The sequence below is a fragment of the Amphibalanus amphitrite genome, unplaced genomic scaffold (assembly GCF_019059575.1).
Source record: "Amphibalanus amphitrite isolate SeventyFive unplaced genomic scaffold, NRLGWU_Aamphi_draft 000483F_arrow, whole genome shotgun sequence".
In the NCBI taxonomy this organism is placed as follows: Eukaryota; Metazoa; Arthropoda; class Thecostraca; order Balanomorpha; family Balanidae; genus Amphibalanus; species Amphibalanus amphitrite.
This window is the reverse complement of record NW_024881977.1, coordinates 246,160-265,960: the sequence shown is the minus strand read 5'-3', so window position 1 is coordinate 265,960 and position 19,801 is coordinate 246,160. Positions and strand designations below refer to the sequence as shown.

Below are 19,801 nucleotides of genomic sequence, written 5' to 3'. Positions count from 1 at the left end.
GTTAATTTATTTGGATTTTGATCAGTGTTATCACTCATATTTATTTCCATCCAGTGTGTGTGAGTGGTTGTTATTGTCAGTGTGCGACTGCATCCGTAAGTGGGGCTTTGCCTGTGGACGCTATGCCAATAAATAAACAAAATAAACAAATAAACAAATAAGCCTGTTTTTGTGCCTAGGAAATAATACAGAGGTGGACGGGGTTGTGTAATCAGTTCTTTTAGGTGTTTTTTAAAGGTAAAGTAGTTCTTGTTTGTGCGTAGATGTTCGGGCAATGTGTTCCAGAGGCTTGTAGAGGATGGGACGAAGGATCGGTGATAGGATGTGGTTCTGGCCAATGGTATTGTTTGAGCTGAAATATTTCGTAAAGTTCGTGTTGTGTTTTGCTGTCTTGTGTTAGGAATAATGGTCTTAATAAATTCGGGAACTATAGGATTGAATATTATTTTGTGATAAAACTGAAGTTTGTGGATTTTCCGTCTGTCGGTCAAAGAAGTCCATCCTAGTTCTCGTCGCAGTCCGTTAGTCGATGTCCGAAGTCCAGTCCCAGTGATCAGTCGTGCTGCTCTGTTTTGTGCTTTTTCTAGTCGCATGCCGTCAGTCGTTGTGATAATAGTCGAGGAAAGGTTGAACGTAAGTAATATAGAGAGATAGAAGCATTCCTTTAGGTATGTGTTTTGCTATTGGGTATAAAGGGCCCAAAGAACGATTAAATTTTAGAAGGATGTCATTAATGTGTGTGTGAAAGCGTAGATCTGTGGATAGTGTGAGGCCGAGATGTTTATGGTCATTTACTATTGGAATGGGGTTACCGCCGAAAGTAAGGGTTGGTCGATTAGTTTGTTGTCGATGTGAGAAAGTTTGTTGTGTGGTTTTCGTTGCATTGAATGTTATAGCCCATGTTTGTCCGTAGTTGTGTATGATGTCTAGGTCTTTCTGTAGTGTCGTTTGTGCGTCGTGAAAGTTGTCAGTTGGAGAGTAAGACGAGTATAAAGAGCAGTCATCGGCATAAAAAAGCATTTTGTTTGTGGTTTTGTCACATAGTCCGTTTAAATATAAAATCGCCAGAAGTGGCCCTAAAACCGATCCTTGCGGTACCCCAGCGTCAAGTGTCAGTGTCTGTGATGTAATATTATTGATGTCAACTGTCTGCTGTCGGTCCGTCAGATAAGATTCAAGCCACGTCAGTAAGTTGTCCGTTATTCCAAACTCCTTTTTACACTTAATAAGAAGACCCTTGTGCCAAATCTTTTCAAAATATCGAGAAATGTCTAAGTATATTGTGGTGAAGTCGCGTCCGTTGTCGAGAGATTTGTACAGTAAGTCTGTCATGTATGTAAGTTGCAGTTGAGTGTTGTGTCCTGGTCGGTATCCACTTTGTCTGTCGGTTAGAAGCGAAAATTCAGTAATGTGTTGATATATATGAGCGAATATAATTTTTTCAAAAACTTTTGATATGCACGGAAGTAAACTGATTGGGCGATAATTATTTAATTCAGACGGAGTTCCCTTTCGCTTAAATATTGGTCGAACTTTAGCCTTTTTCCAAGATGTGGGGTATATTCCGGTGGTGAGAGATTTGTTAAAAAGTTGTGTCAAAGGTTCGTAAATCAGTAATGCTGTCATTTTTAAAATTTTCGTAGGCAATCTGTCTGAACCACAAGCTTTATTAGCGTCTAAGCTGTTCAGGGTTCGAAGGACTTCACCAGGGGTGATGTCAATGCTGCTGTTACCAGTCAGAGTTCTGCAATTTACCCTTCCAATTACTCTCCAACTTGCTCACCTCCCTTTACCTACTCTCGATTTGAGGGTCACGTACTCCCTGATCTGGGGTACATAACCCTCAAAAAGCGGATCTGTCGTTTTTACTCTCGATTCGAGGGTCACGGGTTCAGGTCGAGCGGGTACCCGACCCTCGTTTCGGGAGTAATTTTGCCGCGCATGCGCGGGAGGAACTGCGTCGCGACGCCATATTGTGTCTCGAGAGGCGTTGGTTGTGCAGCAGTGCTCAGCGTGTTGGTGCGGCAAAAAGCGGTGCAGCAGTGAATCAATAGCATCTAAGCAAAGGAAAAATGAAGACTGATCGATCAATAAGCACGACAAATTCATCCCATCATTTCAAAATACAAAAGCTTGCCAAGAAGATGGAAGATGCTGCAGGGGCCGTTGGAAGGACGAGAGGTGAGATTTTTAATGTGTTTTGTATCCAATTGAAACTCTCTCTCTCCCTCTCTCTCTCTCTCTCTCTCTCTCTCTCTCTCTCTCTCTCTCTCTCTCTCTCTCTCTCTCTCTCTCTCTCTCTCTCTCTCTCTCTCTCTCTCTCTCCCTCCCTTTGTCCTCTATCTCTTCTTCTTTCGGTAGTTCTTTGCCTTTGTCTTTCTCGTTCTCGATACCCTACGCAGACGTTTTTCTCCACGACAAAGGGTTACCCTTTCCATTTACCCCCTGTCGTTGGGTAATTTTTACCCCATTATAAAGGGTAAAGAACGGGGGTAACTCCTTGTCAGAGGGTTAACGCCGGGGGTAACTCCCTGTCAGAGGGTAAATGAAAAGGGTCTACCCTTCTGTGCTAGTGTAATTAAAAGGGTTTACCCCTGGATCGGGGGTAAAATCGAAAGGGTTTACTCCCTGTGCGAGGGTATCCTAGAAGAGTTACTCCACGGTGGGGTGTAAAAAACGTCTGCGGAGTACGCTACTCCGTAACAGCGGGTTTACCCCCCAGCCGGGAGTAAAAAAGTTTTCAGTGATGGATCAGAATCGTGCTGAGCTATTATAAGATAATATGTAACTTACATATGATTGTCCGTGATCATTAATCAATATTAGATTTTCTGTTCATCTATGGTAGCACGTGCTTACCCAATCCAATAAAAGTGAAATAGGATCGTTTGGATTTATTGGCAAAGGACATCACACAATAAATACAACACAAACAGAATTCATTCAAGCATATAATGTACGTATTTGTGACTTAGTTGCCGTAGGCGGGCTTGTAGGTGGGCTTGTAGCTGGGCTGAGGATAGCTGGGCTTGTAGCTGGGCTTGTACTCGTCGTAGCGGGCCTCACCCTCTTGAATCTTGCAAATAGGGTATGAAATCGCTATTTCATGTTTTTTAGATAGACTAAGATCATTCCCAGCGTCAGAATAAAAGTTTTCATATTTTTCTTATCGGTTAATGATGGTCAGATCACCTGACCTACCTAACGGCAGGAGACCCGTATGTGAAAAACTGAGATATACAAGACTCGTGAAAAAAAATCTTATTTTCTTCAACTTTCGTCTTTCTGCGACAGTTCTTCCCTGGTACTGGCGGCGTTACAATGCTGCGATATTTTTGACGGTGTAGAGGTTCACTTATGTATGATGCAATAGGTTACTGATTTGACCTGACCTGACCCAGGCTAGTTGTTGGTGGCACAAGATACAGTTTCAATCAATGGACAGATATTTCATCTAAAGCGTTTTATCGCTAACCTGTTCTGAACCATCGCAAAAAAAAACGTTACATGGGACCACTCTCTTTCCATTGGCCGGGCAGGCAAGTTACTCGGACAGAAATTTTATCTGGTCTTTTTTACATGGAAACGTGATACCCCAAAAATTAGTAAATGCGCTCATCAATGCACATAATTAATGTCTCTTTGGTGTGGTATTTTGCTAAAGATCATCGCTGCGTTACGTTAGAGGGGACAGAATGCTGCACTCATTCATTTTTAACTCACCAAAGTCTCATGTTTAACTCATACATTAAGCACAAGTGAGCTTTTATACCCAGATAAAGACCTTGCTGAAATCAATAATCCAGTTGCTAATCAATGGATAATTTGCATTATATTCGACGTTTTACTTCACCATGACCCGATGCTGCAGTAAAATAAGAAATGGACTTTTTTATGTGAGTGTGTGACACTTCCTTTCTGCGGACTTGTGGTACGGGATGCCCCGCAAAATATCGGGTTGTTTTATCTTCTTGCCGAGAAACAATTCTTTAAATCGAAGCCAGCAGCGATGCGTGTAAAATATGTTCTCTTAGAAATCGTTCCTTTTTTCGTTTCCTTTTGCGAAATCGTTCGGGATGGTGTTGATATATTATTTATATATCACTTTTGATTGTATGCTGTGATCAGTATTAAATTTTGTGTTCATCTTTGGTACGCAATCGAATAAAAGTAAAATAAAATCGTTTGGATTTATTGACAAAGGACGTCACACAATAAATACAACACAAACAGAATTCATTCAGGCATACAATACACGCATTTGTGACTTAGTTGCCGTAGGCGGGCTTGTAGGTGGGCTTGTAGCTCTGCTGAGGGTAGCTGGGCTTGTAGCTGGGCTTGTACTCGTCGTAGCGGGCCTCACCCTCGTAGGTGACCTCAGCAATGTTGCCAGAGTAGGCGTCATCCACACGGTAGGTGACCGTCTGGGTACGGCCGTCGGGCAGCACAACCGAGTAAGATCCCTGGGTGGCGTAGCCGTCACGCGCCTCCTGGGCGTTGAAGACGGGCTCGTAGTCTCCGTATCCGTGGACGTCGTAGCTGTAGTCGTACTTGGGCGGCTGGTCGTAGCTCTCCTGCTTGTAGGGAGCGGGCTTGTAGGCCGGCTGGGGGTGGTAGGCGGGCCTGGGCGCGTAGGAGGGCGCGCTGTCGGCGGCGGCAACGGCCAGCAGGGCGGCGATCACGAAGAACTGAAAAATATCAGACAAAATGTTACACACCAGACAAAATGATGAAGGCGAGGACAAGAATGTGTCGAATGATAAATGTATATGCATGTTCGTATGTGAAATAAATGCTCTTCATTGTGAAAAAAGTTAGACCCAGGATAGTGCAAATGCTTTGAAAATCCTACCAGTTAACGGCTTAAAAGCAATGGGCGGATAATCGAAACAGATACGCGGCAACATGTTGGGCAACCTGTCCTTGTGCTTCGTCGGTGCTAGGCCATTCTGTGCTTCATTTGATTTTCCGGTAGAGTATCCCTTCTCTGGCGACTGGCAGATGTACTTTTCAGCATGGCACCCAAGATACCTGTAAGAAACATGACACCTACCTTCATGTTGATTGTGCTGTGGAGCTGTGTGATCAACTGATGCCGACCTGCGGACCGGAGCGGCTTTATACGGCTCGGAGCTGGACGGTGACCTAGCCAGCGGCGGACCAGAGCGGTCGGGCGGGTGTGGCTTGGTGTGCACGAGGAACATATTCTGCTCTCACGTTTTTCAGGCGCTAATAGGTATGATCTTGTGATACTTTTTTTTTTTTGCTTATAGAAATGATGCTTTTGTCCTCACTAAATATCCATACGTCATTTTTTCTCAGAAGACTGATGTAGTAAATAAAGAATGCGCGCAACACAAACATCCAAAGGAAATCGAGGGCCTGCCCGTCCCAAGATGTCATCTGATGTGGACAGTAAAAATTCATATGAATTATACAAGCAATTCTGCAAAAGTTCTAGGGAAGTCGATGAAGTATCGATATTGCTGTTTGTGTGTAGCTACTGTATATGTAGGCATGGTCATTTTGCGCATTGGTTTTGGAAGCACTCGATTCTTTACACAGTGTCATAGTGTACTGCTAATAATTGAGATAGGTATTGCAATAATTTGATAATGAAATTAAATACTGTTTAAGTTTGTTTTTTACTTGCTATTCTGATGAAGAAGTGTGCTCGAAATATCCATAGAAGTGTTTTGCATTAACTTTTGTTTTAACCTACGAGGATAAGGTCACTAATCTAAAACGAAATTAAATATAGGCATGAGCCATGAGGATCTTATTTCCTAACTATGTTGCCTGTGGCGGCCGATAAACAAGGAACAGCTTCAAGTTTTTTATTAAAAGAATAACAGATAATATACAAAATCACACATAGGGTGAAGTCGTATAAGAGTACGCACTTAGTGGATTTCTTGCTGTCATTTGTTTAATATTTGAAAGAAAGAAATGGCAAATAGGGAATATTAAAGTTCATTGAATTAGCCATCAACCCATGGGGCAACGATCCTTCAGCGTAAATGGAAGCGGTCTAAAACTGACATTTTTTGAACCACTGCAGTTGCGTACTCTTACCATATGGGGTGTGTAAGAGTACGCACGCCAGGCGGGTGGAGTACGCAAGCATATGAACACACGCCTATGCAGCTTGTACTGTCCAAATGCTTAACTTCAAACTCAGAAGGCATCTAAGTTAATTCTAGTATCCAAAAAGAAAAACAAAATAAATCTTTCAAGTCTATAAATCAGGAAATAATCATGTCGTGTGTTTCTTTAAAAAAATGCACAATCAAAAGACAGAATAACTCGTATTTGGAAGAATTTCGGGTACCCATCTGCATCACAGTGCTCCATTGATGACATACCTACAAAACAAACGTCATTGAGCGATAGATTAATAATCTTATATTTCTGTATATTCGATTTAATGTATAATTCTGCGTACTCTTACCCTCCTGAACAGTGCGTCCTCTTACCGTACATGCAATTCGCGCACAAAACAACCCCGAAACGTTGTGCAAAACTTCGCAAACAGAATATTGCACTGCACAGTATTTCCCCAGATAACCTCACAAGTTTCCCACAACAATCACGGAAATGTACCTTATCTCAACTGCCAAGTATCAAAATTATTGTACCATACCATAATAATATCATAACGCTCGAAAATAATATTTATCGCCTTAAACTCAACAGCGTCGCCGCTCAACGCCCACGTTCCGTTGGTGACAAGCACGCACTGGCGGCTTCATGTCACTTCATGAACTCGACAAACCCGCGTTGCTAAGCAACCGAAACAGCTGATGCGTACTCTTATCGCCCGCGTACTCTTACCCGCCCTTACCCTACCTAGGTATCCACAATCAACATAGAATTAAACATGACCCTAATCTACTGACTTTGGCCACTGTGACACATAATCATTTGGGACTTTCTGGTTTTACTGATACTGTTAGCTCTATTGCGGGTGCTGCATGGTCTCTGATTGCTGGAACACGGAGTTATTACGATGATTTTTGTCTTTACCCGAGTCCGAGACCAATCTTCATGCTGGGTCTAATAGCCCTGCTGAGATTGGTAGCCCTGCTGAGGGCGAATGTTCTGCTGGGACTGGTAGCTCTGCTGAGGCTGGTAGCTCTGCTGGGGGCGAGGCTGAGGCCTTGCGCTCTGCTGGAACTGGTAGCTCTGCTGAGGCCTCACGCTCTGCTGAGCCTTGAAGCTCTGCTGAGGACGAAAGTTCTGCTGAGCCTTGAAGCTCTGCTGAGCCTTGAAGCTCTGCTGAGCCTTGAAGCTCTGCTTAGGGCGAGAGTTCTGCAGATCATTGTAGCTCTGCTGAGGGCGAGAGCTTTTCTGGGCCTGGTAGCCCTGCTGAGGCTGGTGCGTTGGATAGCGGGCCTCACCCTCGTATTTAACATCGGCAATGGTGCCAGAGTAGGCGTCATCCACACGGTAGTTGACCGTCTGGGTACGGCCGTCGGGCAGCACAACCGAGTAAGATCCCTGGGTGGCGTAGCCGTCACGCGCCTCCTGGGCGTTGAAGACGGGCTCGTAGTCTCCGTATCCGCGGACGTCGTAGCTGTAGTCGTATTTGGGCTTCTGGTCGTGGCTCGGCTGCTGGTACTTCTGCTGCTGCTGCGGCTGGTACTGTTGCTGCTGTGGCTGCTGGTACTGCTGTGGCTGCTGCTGCGGCTGGTACTGCTGCTGCTGGTTGAACGCCTGAGCCGGTGCTCCGTACTGAGACGGGTTGTCCGCCAGGGCGACGGACAGCAGCGAGGCGATCACAAATACCTGCAAAGTATAACGCCAAAGTTACAAATTAGATAAGGTTTGCTTCATTTTCTTGAAAAATGGTGTAGTTGTAATTGAATTAGATCCATAAAGTTGTTCACCTATAAATGTTATTGCAAATTCCTAACGTTTTACCGTTACGGTTTTACCACTCTGGTGTTTCTTCCTCACTGTCACTCACCTTCATGTTGTTGTGTATCCGCTGGAGCTGTGCGGTCAACTGATGCCATCCTGTCTCCGGAACCGGCTTATATTGGAAAACACCTCTGTTGGACTCAGATGGTGCTCCCCCAGTGCTCAGAGGGGGTCGTGCGTGACGCGTCCCCACCGGTGCTCAACCATGACCATCGCAACCGGGCGGTGCGGGTGGCGAGACGCCGAACCTGCTGAGACGAGTCTTTGTCATTGTTGACACATCAGCTAGTGATGCAATCAGGGAATGCGACACATATTTCGGCATTGTTCAGCGTTTCCAGATGCTGTGCAACGGTTTTCACCTTTCACGTGAACAAGGAGATTGGAAAGTTCATGTAACCGTGACTTATTGTTCCGGCGATATATCCCAAATATAGGTTGGCTAGACGAGCTATTCATAGATTTCTGACATACAAGCAGCCGGGTATCAATCTAATGCTGCTCCGAAATACGTCGGCGGGTTTCAGGGGTGATATTTTTGCTTTTGTTTGTATGGGCGTTGACCGTAATTCGATTTTGGATGCCTGCTCAGCTTTTGGAAAGAACTGTTGTTTTGCTGGACATAATTGGTTCGTCTTCATCGGAAACAAATGCGGCAGCTTTATTTACAATTTTTGATGGGAGATTCGGCTGCAGCTTCGTTTGTGATACTTTATGCACTCTGCTTCATATATCTGGGGCTGGAACAGTTTATTTTGTACAACTATGTGATGTAAGCGCAGAAGCACAATGAAAGGGATATTGCGGGCAAGATTGTCGGTAAAAATAGGACTGGCTTTTTCATGCGAAAAGATGGCATCAAATGGATGTTGAAAATGGGCCGGATGGTGGGCTGGTACAGAGCTGGGACTGCTCTTGTGGTAACAGCTTTCTGTCCACCTGAAAAGACAGACTGCCGTCAAACAGGGTAGGGGTGACCTGGTATTTCGGGTGGAGTTTCGTTAGCTCGGGTTCTCTGTGAGGAGTTTATGCTTCCAGTCAGCCGTTGCCCGGTGTTTCTTAAAGTGCTGTCGGCATCTCACCTCTCCCCTGCAGCATAGCGGTGCCCGCGTCACGGCGCACCCTCAGCGGTGTCACGACGTGACGTGACGCGTCACGGCGTGACGGCGACACGTCACGGACGACGTGTGTCGGGCGCCCAAAGTCACTGGAGCAGCACGAGGGGCGGGCGCCCTCAGTCACTGGAGGGGCGAGCACCCATACTCACTGTGCTCGTAGTGCCCGCCCACTGTTAATGGGGGAATGCTCGCCCACCTTTGCTTGAGGGACGCGCCCCTACCTTTATTGCAGTGGCACTTGGCAGTGACTGGGGTTCCCGGACCGGTGGTTACTGAGACAGTGGTCATCAAGTCATTATTGGCCCAGTGTCTGGTCAGTCCCTGGAGCGCGGCGCCGCATATTTCGGGAGTGACTGGCTGGCTTCAGAGTGGGAAGAGTTGTGGATTGTTACAAACATCAGTCATCTGCCTGACATCTCCCCGTCAGACGAGTCTCAGAACGTGTCGCCGGTCAGCCGTTGTCCCCTCTACCACCGCCGGTTGTTCTCGTTCCGTTGTGGGCCAGGGTCGTGCCAGGTGGCGACTCGGGGAGGTTACATGCAGGATGTGTCGGGTCGACCGGCTGGTCAGCGCAGGGGTGGGTGTGTCAGGATGGCAGGAGACCCGCCCCGACCCAGCCGCCGGCCGCTACTGTCGGCACGGGTGGCGCCAATTTGGGTCGGCGGCCTGTGGGGGCGACCGATCGCCAGACCCCCCCCCCATGTGATGCCTCCGGCAGATGCTGACCCCGACCTGGAGACCTCCCGGGGGGGGGGGGGCTACTGAGACGACCTGTGGTCAGTACGGGGGCGCGCTCACGGGAACAGCCCATTAAAGGCTCTCTACAAACAGTGGAGTCCTGTCACTGGTTACACCCATATCACGGACAGTCTACCGCGCTGAATAGGTCCCACGTCCACCTCAGCGAGTCTGTGAGTTAGCCGTAACCGGGATCTTTTTTACTTCCGTCTCTCCTAACAGTGGAATGGATTCATGACTTTTGACTTGTAGCGTTGGATTATTCTGAACCAGGGGAGACGCGCGGCGACTTTGACTGGGTGTGTCCTCTGTTGACTGGCTCGGTTTAGGGGGGAGGGGGGGTCGGAATCCTGACTAAGCGTATCCCTCCAATCGCTAGATCAGTCAATGAGGCTGGTAGATGTCAGGGGGCGGTGGCTTCTGAGAAGGGTGTGTCTCCTCTCGGCATTGGAGCGGCGGGCTGCCGATCAGAGGCATGCCCCCTGCCGGCCTGTCCTGGCGAATCAGCGCGGCGGGAGGCGTTTGAGGGTCAAGGACGGCACGGGATGGCGGTCGGCAGCACGCCACAGCGTATGGCAGGCGCCGATACCGCTTAATATGCGGGCTGGGCTACTAGATGGGCGGGTAAAACTCCACTGATAACGGGACATAAGCAGCTTTAATGGGTGTTCGCTGATTGACGGCGCCAATGAACACGCGCTTTGGGGATCTGACATGCGATAATGTCAATGACATTATCTAACAGTGAAACTCAGTGTAAGGAATCTAAAGGAAATGAAAGTGGTCATCGCAGAGTGTGATTTACTTTAAGGACAAGAGGTGTTCACATGTGTTCTTCGTTTTTCTCATTTTCGCGAAAAGAAGCAAAAATGAGGAACAATAATGTACATTATACTTCAGCATTCCTCCCAAGCCCCACACGCAAACACATACCCGGCCAATTCTCCCGTTCCGACCACCCCTGTGTCGACGGGATGGGGTAGGTCAGCCCGACCTAGCCCACCCCACAGCGCGCACATGATCGCGGCCATTGGTGCCATGATCTGCCGTTCGCATGGGCATATCGCTCTCAATGGGCCCGTTTGTCGGTATCGCGCCTAACGGACACAATGTCGTGCGTTTCGCCACCCGATCCGATCGGATGTGAGGGGGACGGGGCGGATATTTGATTGGACCGGATGTTGCATTATGACACCTACATTGTCGGTGATTGCCAGCCAAACAGGTCTTGTCACGATTCTTCAGGGATTTTGTCATATGGCATCGATGTTCTACATTGATATACGATAAAACTCGTTTCACTGTTGCTGTTGTTACAACAAATCAGTCAATTCAGCATTGATTCGGAACACATGAGACGTAATGTCACCTACGTGAAATGCAAGTGTACTGGACATTATAATGAGTCAGCACATTTAGGTTCACCCAGCGAGCGAGCGCAACTTATTGTAACAAATCTAATATGGTGTTTTTTTCTGTCGTTTCAGGTATGTTCTCCGCGAGAGGGGCTGACCGTTTCCTGGTTATCGCGTCGTCTCTTTCGGTAAGAATGCGTGGCGCGTGCTAGGTGCAGCCCTGTACCCTGGTCTGAGAGCAACTGTTGGGCACTTTCTGGCCGCCCGGTGCCAGCTTGGCGCACTCGATCGCATGACTGAACGCTGACTGCAAATCATTCCATTGCTCTCGGCAACACCGTGTCATTCCCTGTCATGTATTAATTAATCACCCAGGCTGGGAGCTTCTGCCTGCCCCTATATACTCTTCCTGCATTAGTCGCACGATCAGTCTGCCTCAGTCGGTCGGCCTGTGCCTGCGCCTCTGACTGCCCTGAGCCGCCCGCTGTCGTGAGGGGTCCCTCCAACCTCCAGCCGGCGAATAAAAGCGGTCTGTGATTGCCGGACGTTCCGTATCGCCGCGTGGTGGAGTATGTCGCAAGTTGCGGTCGTCTAATGCTTAATTTGTGGCTTAAGATCAAGGTTAATTGGGCTCCAGTGACGCGGAGAAACTTGGCCAGCCGAGAGTGCTTTGTGTGTGTGTTGGTGGTTCAGACCAGCGTGTCTGAATGCGCAGTTCGCCCAGGAAGGGTTGTTCGTTCTACGGCCAGGTCAGTGGGTAAGTGTCTACCTCGCCGTGTCTGTTTATCCGTCCTTGGCATCTTGATGTCATTTTGCTCTACTTATCCTTTTTGTCTTATCTTGTCCTTCTGTCAGTGTTATCGGGAACATTAAAAAAAATTCATCGTGCTCATCAAAAGCAGAAGACACACAGCTAGAGCAAATCACCAAAGAGATTCCAACATTAAGCCGGGCTGGTCTGAAGGAGGGAGGTGCCCCCCCCCCCCTCCTCCTCCTATTCTCTCCATCCCCCTCCTCTAGATCAGAGCAGCCGCTCAGGGGTGGGGTGTGGCCGCCGGGAGGGTGCCAGGTGATAATTCGCCACCGGGCCGGGTCAGGGCCGCCGATCACAGACACTGATTGGCCAGGTCATGTTAAACGCTAATTTCACATCGGTCGTGCACCAGAAAGTGATGAGATAAATGCCCAATTATTAGCATCTACCTAGAAGTCGACTTTTATATTATGGGGTAAGGTAACTGAGGTAAAAAGGTGACATTAGATATGTTAATCGGAGGTATTATGATGGCATACGTCATTGTTATGAGGGGCTAACATGGCTTATGACCTTTCCATCACTGTGTAGATATTTTCCACAGTAAAACTGCGTTTACATCGGGACTACGTTTCGGGCTTGTTAGCAGCGACAACGCGGGAATGTTGACTTCTTGGCTTTGCGATTGTTTGTATTATTACAAGTGCTGCCTTCGTTTGTTCTTGCACGTAGGTTCTCTTGTTTCTTGTACGATTTTGCAGCAGTGCCACTAATTGTGCTATACATAGTACATACTTCCCCTTTATTATGTTTAGATGAGGGTCAAGTGCACGCTACACATATAAGTTTGCACTAATTACCCGGGAGCACTGTCCGCCCAGTAGTCATGATTTGACGGCCGGTGGTGTCGCAACATTGGCGACGGCTGACGATTACACGGCCGGCCGCCCCATTAATGGCAAGGTCGCCCCACCATGCCTCCCACCGTGCAGCCGAAGTTTATCACCTCCACGGCTTGATGCGGACCAGATTGGCAGCTGATTCAGATTCAGATTCATTGTATTCACGTTAAATCCGCTATTGCGGCTTTTCATCAACGTAACGTCAAACGTTAAAAAGAGTTGACATAGCAAAACAGATACACACAATTCAAGCACAAGCACACACATGCATACAAGTCAATCAATCATTCAGTTTGAATCACGCCCCAGCAAGTAGCGTTTCACGGCGGTTTTGAATGCTGGACGACCATTGTAACGGTGCATGAATTCGTTGTACTCCGAGACACCGCTATACAAAAGTTGCCGCCTGCCTGCCTCTGTTCGAATTCGTGGCAGCCTGAACCGGTTCGCATTTCGCGTGTTGTGACCCTGGTCGGACGCTCTGTCCAACTTGCTTGCCATCGCAGTCGGCTGTTGTGTCTCCACAATGCGGTGTACAGAGCACATTCGATGATACAGGGCCATGTCTGGTGCAGTGAGCCACTGCAGATCGCGTAACACATCCGACACTCTGTCATATTTCCTCCGCCCGCTCACAACTCGCGCGCAAAAATTCAGTATCTTCTGAACGCGGTGCAACTCCGTAGCACCACAGGTACCGTAAACAGCGATGCAGTAGCGGAGTCGGGAAACAACGAGCGAGGTGACAATGGGCACGATTACGTGGGGCGGCAGAACGTGTTTTGCGTGGTTTAAAGGGGTCTTAAAAGGCTTAAAGGGGTCTTAAAGGCGTGGTTTAAAGGGCTGGCGAGGGGTCGGGCAGCCGATTAGGTGGCAGTCTATGGTTCGATGTAACCGATTGTTGAATACACCTTTTTATGGCCAAATATACATACATAGACATAGTGTGCACACAGTTCAGTAATAGTGCAACCGATTTCGACAGTTCGCCATATTCAGATTATGCTGTGCCGTCAAAATCGCCTGCACCATTACTGAAATGTATGCACTGCCGCCTAAATTGGGCGTAAAAAGGTGTGGATGCGCTGTAGGTACTCATGGTCAGGTAAGGTGTCCAATGTCCAGTGTGCTGATGAGACAACCTAAAAAAACTGATGAGCAAACTTTGCTGCTGGTGAAGAGACTAGACTGATCGCCGGAGTTACCACCGCACTGGCTGTGACATTGTTCCAGTGACGTCACAACTCACGGGTCACACGACCAATCGCTGCGCTCCTTGCCGTGGGTCTCCAGTCGCGTGACTTTGTACCGCTCTGTGGTCAGCCCCTTCCGGTCACTCGGGTCACTAGACCGCCCGCCGGCCTTGCCGGACTGTAATTGGTTCACTAGACCCATTTTCAACTGTAAACGTTAACTATATTTATTAAGTTTCTCAGCTCTCCTCTGTTGGCCGTTTGCAGGCGATCAGTGATAATAGAGGCATGAATTGTTCCCGTAGTTGCAATATATTTTACGAGAGGACACATGATGCATGTTGAACTTTTGCCTACCTACACGAGGTGTCATAAAAGGGTGGTTTGGGCATTCCCTTGATCATAATGTTACTACGGCCATCGATGGTCATTTTGATCTTTGCATAATTACGAGTGAGGCACAATTAAAAGAAAGAGTGCTTTGTTTGTGGACACGCTGTTTTATTAGGTCACTCGTTTTCGGCCTATTGAGATCAGATCAGGGCCGAAGGATGATGAAATACAGTGGAGGGTTTGGGCCGAGTCGATCACCGATTGCTGCGCAGCTGTGCCGCTGAGCTCATTCGGTTGGGACAATGTGTCTCTGATTGGCGATCGAGTCCGATAAACTCAAACGGTCACTAAGAATGTGTGTGGTCCTACTGGAACTGACCCTCCATCGCTTAGGTGGTGGGTTGACCGTCAGCTCGGACGAGGAAATGAGATTGGCCCTGAGGATAGAGAGGATGGATATTTGGATGTCTTACACTGTTTGTCAGCCTCAGAATGTTTGTGAAATGGTTGTATAGAATAAATCCTGAGGACCGGGTAAAAAAACCTCCCCTGATAGTGATCTACTGTCATCCAGATACAAGTCCACGATCGTTTCGTGATTTACCCACGTGACTACCGGCGCGTCACGTGGCGCCCCCACACCTGTGAGTTGTGACCTCCGAGCGCGCCTCGTCCGCCGGGCGGGTAGGCTGTTCCGGCGCGCTCGGAGCGACCCGCTGCAGCCGGTCCGGTCGCAGGCGCCCCCTGTCGGCGCGATAGGCGGCCGCGCCGCGCTGTGGTGGACCGGTCCGACCGGGCGGCCGAGCCGCTGCCTTCGTGGCGCCGCTCGCCGCGCTAGTGCGGTGCGCGCCCCAGCGTGTGGTGTGTGTGGTGCGTTGTGTTGGTCGTTTTCTAAGACTTTCCTGTCGAAGTGTGGGGTTATTTGGAGTGGTGTTGTGCCGAGGAGTGTCGGGCGGTGTCTGTGCGCGTGCGGCGGCAGACGGCAGTGAAGTGCGCCGGCCGCCGCGCCCGCAGTGCAGGTCGGCCGGCCGTGCCAAGGTGAAAGGGCCGGCCGGACGGTGGCGGCCCGCCGGACGCGACCTTGACCGTGGCGGCGCCGCATCATGGGCCACGTGGAGGACGTGCCGACCGGCGTGACGTCCATCTGCAACGACAACTACGAGCCGGACCGGTGCGGCGCGGCGCTGCCGGGTCTGACACCAACCCCAGCACCTACCGCTGCTACTGCGCCCTCCGCGACCCGGCCGTCCAAACCTAAACCGACACCGCGCCGGGCCATGCGTCAGGTGATCAAATACAGCGGCAAGCTGAAGGAAACCCTGGTTCACGAGGTGCAGGGACTGCGGCCTTCGTCCAAACACAGTACGTGAACCGTGACTGCACGGCTCGATTGTGCTTGGTGACTGTAGTTTTACAGTTATTCTCGGTGGCGGTGCGGCACGGGTTAGGGTGGGTGGGTAACGGGGTAGGTGTGAGGAAAGTGAAACGCTGGTATAAGTAAGTTGTCGGATGTTTCATTCGTGCGATGAGGGTTCACTAATCATTTAGGTATTCCTGAGAGCAGTTTGCCTTTGCTCACCTGGCGTTTTCTTTTGATAATTCCATTGGAGACGCAAACAAACAATGGCAAGTGGCACCAGACAGAGTACCCAATGGGTGCCCCCATGTCGGATTTCGCGTATGTTCGTTCAGAGCACGTGGCCCGGCTTCCTGACCCGTCTGGTTCCCAGACTGACTCTAGTCTATCAGTAGAGATAGGGGCGGGCTATCGCGTGCACTGTGTGCGACCAAAGCAAGCCGGCGAACCGAAGCCATGATGGCTGAGGCCTGAGCTAAATCGGAGCATGGAAATCAGGCGCCCCTCGAATCGAGCCAGAGAACAGGGCGGAGAACAGCCCCTCAACTCAGGATGGTTGAATGAAACTGGGAACAAGAGCGTTCGTCGGTCCTGAGTCGGAACGAAATGGTGAACCGCTGCAATGAATGGCTACCTGAACTTGGGACGAGTGACGACCAAACTTAACTGGGAACAGGGACATTGGGCGTTGGGCGAAGGGCGCACAGAGAAAAACGGGTCCTCGGACTGAACTCGAACAGTTGCACATTCTCACAATTTATCATTATTCGCTAGAACGTGAGATTGTATTGCCTCCATTTGTGCATGAGAACATTTTTGGCGAGTTTTATTGTTATTTTACGTTCCACAATTACCTACTTGACTGCACCCGAAGGTGCAGTCTGTAGAGGTGGCTGCGTTTGGCGCCGGACGGCCACATACCACTTAATTCTCACGATAAATATGGTCTGAGAAATAGCCTTCCGAAAAGGCACACGGATATGTCGGCTACCGGCGCTGGCGAAGGCTGGAGGGGCCGTGGGGAAGGTCTCACAGGACCGTTGCCTTTGTGAAGGCTATGAATTATTTTAAGCATTATTTCAGCAGAGACTGGACAAGTTCCACGCTGGCCGTTGACCCATTAAAGGGACCCTCCCACCTTAACATTAGTTTTGAGTTGAGATAGCCAAATTGGTGGCCATGGCCTGCAAATACCGGTTTGGGCACTCACAACATCGAGAAATGCTTTAATTCGAAGATATGGAATTTCAAACTTGCAGTTTTCGGATTCTAAGGGGCTAATGCATTGGTATGCCCCCTTAGAATTTGTGACGTCAGCGGAGATCTAACGATTTTTAAATCTTAGACTAAAACCATCGTTAACACGTGGTGGTATACGCTGCTTTGCGCGCAACGTCTGCCGCACTTTAAGGCTTCCAAATTATTGCTTCCAAATAAAGTCGCTAGTAACAGGGAGATCCCAAAAAGTAAACAAAAGTAAAAGCCTAATATCTTGAAAACCAGTGAATATTTTTCGGTGAAATTTGGTAGATATTCGTTTTCGCTCTTTCTGAACCAAGGGACATCACTTTCATGCCAATTCATTAACTTTTTGAAGGTGGGAGGGTCCCTTTAAAGGATTGGGGTCAGTCTTTTCTTGTGATTCGTTCCTTGTTTTCTGTCTGCTGTTATAAGACCGTAGTTTATTTGTGGTGTCATTTTGCCGTAGCACGGCGTCTGTTTTACGTACTGCGAAGTACATGACTGGCCAGAGATACGCCTTCCCATCCCCTCGTAGGCCTTCGCTGAGCACGTCCGAGGCCGCCTCGGCCTCGGCTTCGCCTCGGCGAGGCGGCTACATCAGCTGTTGTAGTGACCTCACAGTGCAGTGGACGGGCCGGCGCCAGAGGGCGGGGCGTGCTTACTACGCCAGTCACGTCACCAATCAGCTGATTGGTGACGCGGGCGCTATTCGGGGCGTTTGGGCGCCCGGATAACGTGCAAGCGCTAGCGCTGAACAGTGCGATGTTGCCGATACTTTTTTTTTTTGAGTTGACTGATCTCTGAAGCTAAACATAAGTGCGACTGCGAAGCCTATATCTTTCCTTTTTGTGATTATTGAAATAGGCAATAGCTGATTATCTAAAATAGCTTACTCTTCCATCAGCATTGGCCATAATTTCATTGTTGGCTTGCAGTGTGTTTCACACTGTCTCCTTGAGTTCCTCCGTGGTGAGTGGTCCCGTTCGTCCCGTGCAGTTTGGCTCAGCCGCCGTCGCTCTAACACGGCGGGCCATGGTCAGCCTGAACCACCAGCCACGAAACCCATGACCACCGACCACACCCTACAAACTGCCAGCCCGAAGAGCCGCAGCCAGGTTGCCAGCTAGCCAGCCAGCCAGAGGACATGTGTGCAGGTCAGGCAGTGCCTAGCGTGCCTAGAAGGCACGGCCCTGCTGCTCTGCCAGGTAACGGTCCGCAATGCCGGCCGCTTTGGGCAGCTGACCGGGCGGCCTATCAATTGGGGATCGCTCAGTGCTGGCCGCAGACGCCGATACCGCCCACTGATTCAATCAGAGCGCCCCTTCGGTCTGGCCTGATTGCTGTCGGACCCCTGCCATGGAATGGGCACATCTGTGATTATTACGTGCTTGCATGGACTGTGCTCGATGGCCACTGAACAATGCACTATTTACAATGGCCTGCAAGGTATGGATCATGAATCGCGGTGCGGTGGCGTTGTGTAAGTTTAAGAATAAGAAGTACGGTGATCAGTGACGAGAAAGCGGAACTATTTCCGGGAAAGTTTTAAACTTTTCGCTTCACGCTTGGAGAATGTGTTTCTGTAATGCAACTGTAATAGTCCGACATCCCAAGTTTCACCGAAGTGAAGTCTTCCAGGTTCAGTCAATCACGATCTGCATTTCGTGACGCCAGAGAAGCGTTCAAATCGCTTTGATAGTCTGCCACAATAGTTTCCATCCATTTATATGCATGGATTATGGATAAATGCATGACTTTTGGAAATAATGCAGGAAGAAATGAAAGGAGCTGCTGCACTCGCTCAAGCGCGTGTCGCCCTCCCCGCCTTCCTCCCTCCCCCCTCAGTCGCTACCTGAATAGCTGATAGAATCCGATCTTTTACACACTCGCGTTTATAGCTATCTATCGCTCGCCATCACCTGGATCAACACACATTCTCGGAATAAATTTGCATCATCGCAGTCAGGCCACCGTCCACCGTTGCACGCCGCTCGCCGGCACGTTATTTTCACCACCGTTTCCACGGCGCTCTGCTGGCACCCGTCCAGTTACCACCATTCACCCGTTCGCTGTCAAATCACATCCATTTCACCATTTCCTCTCCCTCTCCCCCTTTCAACGAAAGCAGAGTCCCGGCGATATGTTGGTCGATGCTGGACGCTGGTTTCGATTTCGATGTCCACGGTTGATTGTGCTTCAGCGTGGACCTGGGTATCGAATGCCGATGCTGGTCAGTGGTTGTTGGTCGTACCGCTAAGTGGCTGGTCAATGGTCATTGGTAATGCCGCTAAGTGGCTGGTCAATGGTCATTGGTAATGCCGCTGAGTGACTGGTCTCTTGGTCAGTGGCAATTGGTCATACCACTAAGTGCCTGCCTGACCGTCGCCTCCGGTATGACCCGATTAGCACGTACCGTTCGCACGTGCTGGGTCATGCCCCGCTGGCGTAGTGGTAACGGTCAATGTCATTGTGAATGTCAATGACCGGCGCCACCCTCCCGCCGCCTCTGATGGCCGGCCGCCCGACCCTCCCCTCCCCTCTCCTCTCCTTCGGCCGGTCAGCCGCCGGGCTGGTGGGCCGGAGGACCTCGGGCAAGGTTTGACCTATTGCACAACTCTGAGTGCTGTCTGTGGCGGACTGGTGTAGGGCCGGGCCGGGCAGGGCCGGGCCGCTCCTCCCCACGTGCCGGCCACACCTCCCTCCTTGGCCTGCCGCTGCGCGAGGTAGCCGCTGCCGGCGGCTGCCCACGAGGGCGGGGCCTGGGCCATCAGTGAGGGCGGGGCGGCGCCGGCCGGTGCCGCCAGGGCGGGGCTTGTCCCACCCGCTCAGTAGGTGCACATAACTGGCAGGTCGGCGCGGCGGTGGCGGCCCACAGCCCGCGGCCGT

At 49.8% G+C, this 19,801-nt stretch overlaps 3 protein-coding genes across 4 annotated transcripts in view; 1 reads left to right on the top strand and 2 right to left on the bottom strand.

The window, feature by feature from the left end:
• LOC122392356 (TBC1 domain family member 1-like) overlaps positions 1-19,801 on the top strand; it is a 43,559-nt gene that overhangs the window by 6,578 nt on the left and 17,180 nt on the right. The window contains exon 2 of one of the 2 annotated variants that reach the window (XM_043387144.1): positions 11,267-11,322. Coding sequence is in view for 1 of the 2 variants with exons in the window: in XM_043387142.1 (XP_043243077.1) it covers positions 15,420-15,678 (259 nt within the window). In the remaining variant the exon portion in view is untranslated. Of the gene's footprint in view, positions 1-11,266; positions 11,323-14,994; positions 15,679-19,801 lie in introns of those variants that run through there. The other variant, XM_043387142.1, reaches the window with a different exon arrangement.
• Positions 4,177-5,099, bottom strand: LOC122392371 (adhesive plaque matrix protein-like). The gene is made up of 2 exons (XM_043387169.1): positions 5,054-5,099; positions 4,177-4,688 (listed from the first exon to the last, which is right to left on the bottom strand). Exons 1-2 carry the CDS (start codon positions 5,057-5,059, stop codon positions 4,269-4,271), a joined length of 426 nt encoding a protein of 141 aa, XP_043243104.1. The 5' UTR covers positions 5,060-5,099; the 3' UTR covers positions 4,177-4,268.
• On the bottom strand, positions 5,825-8,016 carry LOC122392358 (putative transcriptional regulator cudA). The gene is made up of 2 exons (XM_043387148.1): positions 7,970-8,016; positions 5,825-7,788 (listed from the first exon to the last, which is right to left on the bottom strand). The coding sequence occupies exons 1-2, from the start codon at positions 7,973-7,975 to the stop codon at positions 7,057-7,059; spliced, it is 738 nt and encodes a 245-aa protein (XP_043243083.1). The 5' UTR covers positions 7,976-8,016; the 3' UTR covers positions 5,825-7,056.